This window comes from Morone saxatilis, unplaced genomic scaffold (genome assembly GCF_004916995.1).
Source record: "Morone saxatilis isolate NCDOM2014 unplaced genomic scaffold, NCSU_SB_2.0 Contig14, whole genome shotgun sequence".
Taxonomy (NCBI): domain Eukaryota; kingdom Metazoa; phylum Chordata; class Actinopteri; family Moronidae; genus Morone; species Morone saxatilis.
The window spans coordinates 18258203-18261134 of record NW_023339696.1 but is presented as its reverse complement, the minus strand read 5'-3'; the positions used below and the strand labels follow the sequence as shown (position 1 = coordinate 18261134).

Sequence of the window (2932 nt, the reverse complement as noted above, 5' to 3'; positions counted from 1 at the left end):
CTCTCTCTCTCTCTGTCTCTGTATCTCTCTCTCTTTTGTGGCCTCATTCTCTGAAGTAAACACAGGAACTTCTTTTGGGGAACTGTGCTCTTGGTTTTCATTTACTCTCTGCTTTAGGTTTCACTTTTGGCTGACTTCACATGCACTCATAAATCACTGTTTGTTATCCCTGTGTTTATTGTTTAATCGAATGTCATCAGTGGTAACAGATATGACAGAGCCTGAAGGGCTCCACCATGTCTGAAAAATGCAATTTATTTGCAAATGAAAACAGTAAAACAGTAAATCAACAAAGATGCATTGTTTAGAAATGACCGTTTTTATGTTTAATCCCTGAGCAGCCGTTTGAATCTTGTACTGTGTAATTTCCCTACTTCTTTTTGTGTCTGTACAGGAGGTCAGCGCTTTGGAGTGCGAAATCCAGTTGCTTAAAAATCTGCATCACGAGCGCATTGTTCAGTACTACGGCTGTCTGAGGGACCACAATGAGAAGACCCTCACTATTTTCATGGAGTACATGCCGGGGGTGAGTCCCAGCAACTTCAAGCAAAAGGCTCAGAGCAATGGTTAATTCCATAACATGTGTAGGAATATGGGAATCGTTGTGTTTTTGTTGCATTAGAATGAGCTGTTTTTATCTACAGAGGGAGTGGGTCCTCTTCTACGGAATCCGCCATGTTGAACAACCATGTTTCTACAGTAGCCCTAAATAGACAAACTTAACACTGGCTCTAGAGAGGGCCTTTTGCGTTTTTCGCAAGGTTTGCAGCCACTGTGGTTTCTCCTACACACTTTAAAGGCTGAGCTGTATTCAGTTGTTTGCAATCTGTAACTTCACCACTAAATGCCACTAAATCTTACATGCTGGTCATTTAAACTCTGGTAACAAATCCTGTCACATAAGATACATATAAAGACAGGAGGAAATAAACAAAGGACAACAATCAGTTCCCATGACAACATTTTGATTTGATATCAAGCTGGTGATATAAACAATATCATGCAGAATCATCAGAAAAGTGGTTTGGCATGTTTTCTCTAATTATGTCCATGGTTTTTATACGAGGAATAATCCAGGAACCCTTTTAGGAACTTCAGTAACCTTGTTTCAATTTTAGGGCCTTGGCTGTGTAGCCAACTTCCTGACAAAAAACATGCGAGCTAAAGAGACAGTGGAAGATGAAGTTATGTACTAAAGCAGAAAAAGAACCAGAAAAAACACACACTGATGTTGTACAGTCAGTCAGTAGTCAGACAGTTTTAATGAGGTCCTGGGATCCACACATTTTTACTCACAGAGCAGATCAGTGCTGCTTTGTCTCTTTTTATCTGTCTGTTTTTATCTTTGTCTGTTTTCCCTAATTACTGCAGTTCTGTAGATGCAGTGAATATGCAAACACAACAAAGAAAGTTTGAGTCCCGGATTTAGATTTTGTGTTCAGTTCCTGGGAATCCTTAGTATCTGGCACTACTTGGTCAAAAAGGCCTATTACATAGCTCCTGCCTTGAATGCATCACAGACATCCTTAAAGTGCCAGATATTTGCTTGGCTCCTATACTTCCTATGTTCCTGGCTCAGACCTTTGGCGATGGGGTAGATTAGTGGTCTTAAACCTTGCATGTGTTCACAATCTGTGTGTTGTTGCACTCATGTCTTTAGGCAACAGACTGTAACACATGTGCTTTCTTCCTATCAGGGTTCAGTCAAAGACCAGCTGAAGGCCTATGGGGCCCTGACAGAAAATGTGACCCGGAAGTACACAAGACAGATCCTGGAGGGCATGTCCTATCTGCACAGCAACATGATTGTACACAGGGACATCAAAGGTAGTCCTGTTAAACTACACGGGCTTGAGTATTATACTATTTTAGACACTGGATAAATGTTTAGACAGTGTTATAATATATAAATGTTTGTGTTTCACGTCATCTAGAAGGTTATTGGTGAAGTAAAATATTTACGTGTTCCCTGTCAACTCTGGCTGTCAGGTGCCAACATCCTGCGGGATTCAGAGGGCAATGTGAAGCTTGGAGATTTCGGTGCCAGCAAGAGGCTGCAGACCATCTGCATGTCTGGCACCGGCATCCGCTCTGTGACCGGCACCCCCTACTGGATGAGCCCGGAAGTGATCAGTGGAGAGGGCTACGGCAGGAAGGCTGATGTCTGGTAAGACTTGAACACAGCAGAGTAGTTTTAAAGTTTGATCCTAGTTTATACAGATTGATGCTTGAGCTAAATTATTATTAGTTGAAATTCCAAAATTAGAATCCAGTGTGAATTGATTTAGATTTAGTGTAGATGTTCCTGTTTTTGTCTTCTTTAGGAAACTTATTTGATAATAAGAAGCTGACATCTCAGTAGTGTATTCATACATATTGTCATGTACTTTGAGTGACTGGAAGAATACATGCCTTAATCACCTAGTAGAAGCACTAGAGCAGATTTTACAGATGTATCAACATGTTCAAAAGAGCATTTAAATGGATTACTGTAGAATGCTGGTTCTCAAACATTTTCTGGCATGCCCTCCTTCAGAAGCCAAAAGAAGTTCCCGCCTCACAACCCACAATTTTTAGCAATTGCTAGCAATGGGGAACCGAAACCTACTTGTTTATTTTTCCTACATAAATCATATTCATTCAACTGTGTTCCACTCCATATTTTTTTCCTCTGGTCATCCGCGCCCCACCTGCAGTGGCTCTATGCCAGGGCCTGCCCCACAGTTTGAGTACCGCTGCTTTAGACTTACAAATCTTGATTCTTAATGTGATTTAGAAGTAAACTAATGTATAAGTCTGCTTTACAGGACATGCTCCAGCAAAAATAGTTGAAAGTTTGAAATGGGGACAAAGGTTTTGTATATGTACTGGGTAGAAATACCTTTATTTAACAATATAAGGCATATAAATATATATACAGTGGTGTGAAAAA

The 2932-nt window shown here is 40.5% G+C and overlaps 1 protein-coding gene across 1 annotated transcript in view; it reads left to right on the top strand.

Annotated features, from left to right (window-relative positions):
• Window positions 1-2932, top strand: part of map3k3 (mitogen-activated protein kinase kinase kinase 3) — a 17045-nt gene that overhangs the window by 13017 nt on the left and 1096 nt on the right. The window contains exons 14-16 of the mRNA XM_035654751.1: window positions 395-526; window positions 1698-1827; window positions 1990-2167. Of these exons, the coding sequence (XP_035510644.1) occupies window positions 395-526; window positions 1698-1827; window positions 1990-2167 (440 nt within the window). The remainder of the gene's footprint in view (window positions 1-394; window positions 527-1697; window positions 1828-1989; window positions 2168-2932) is intronic.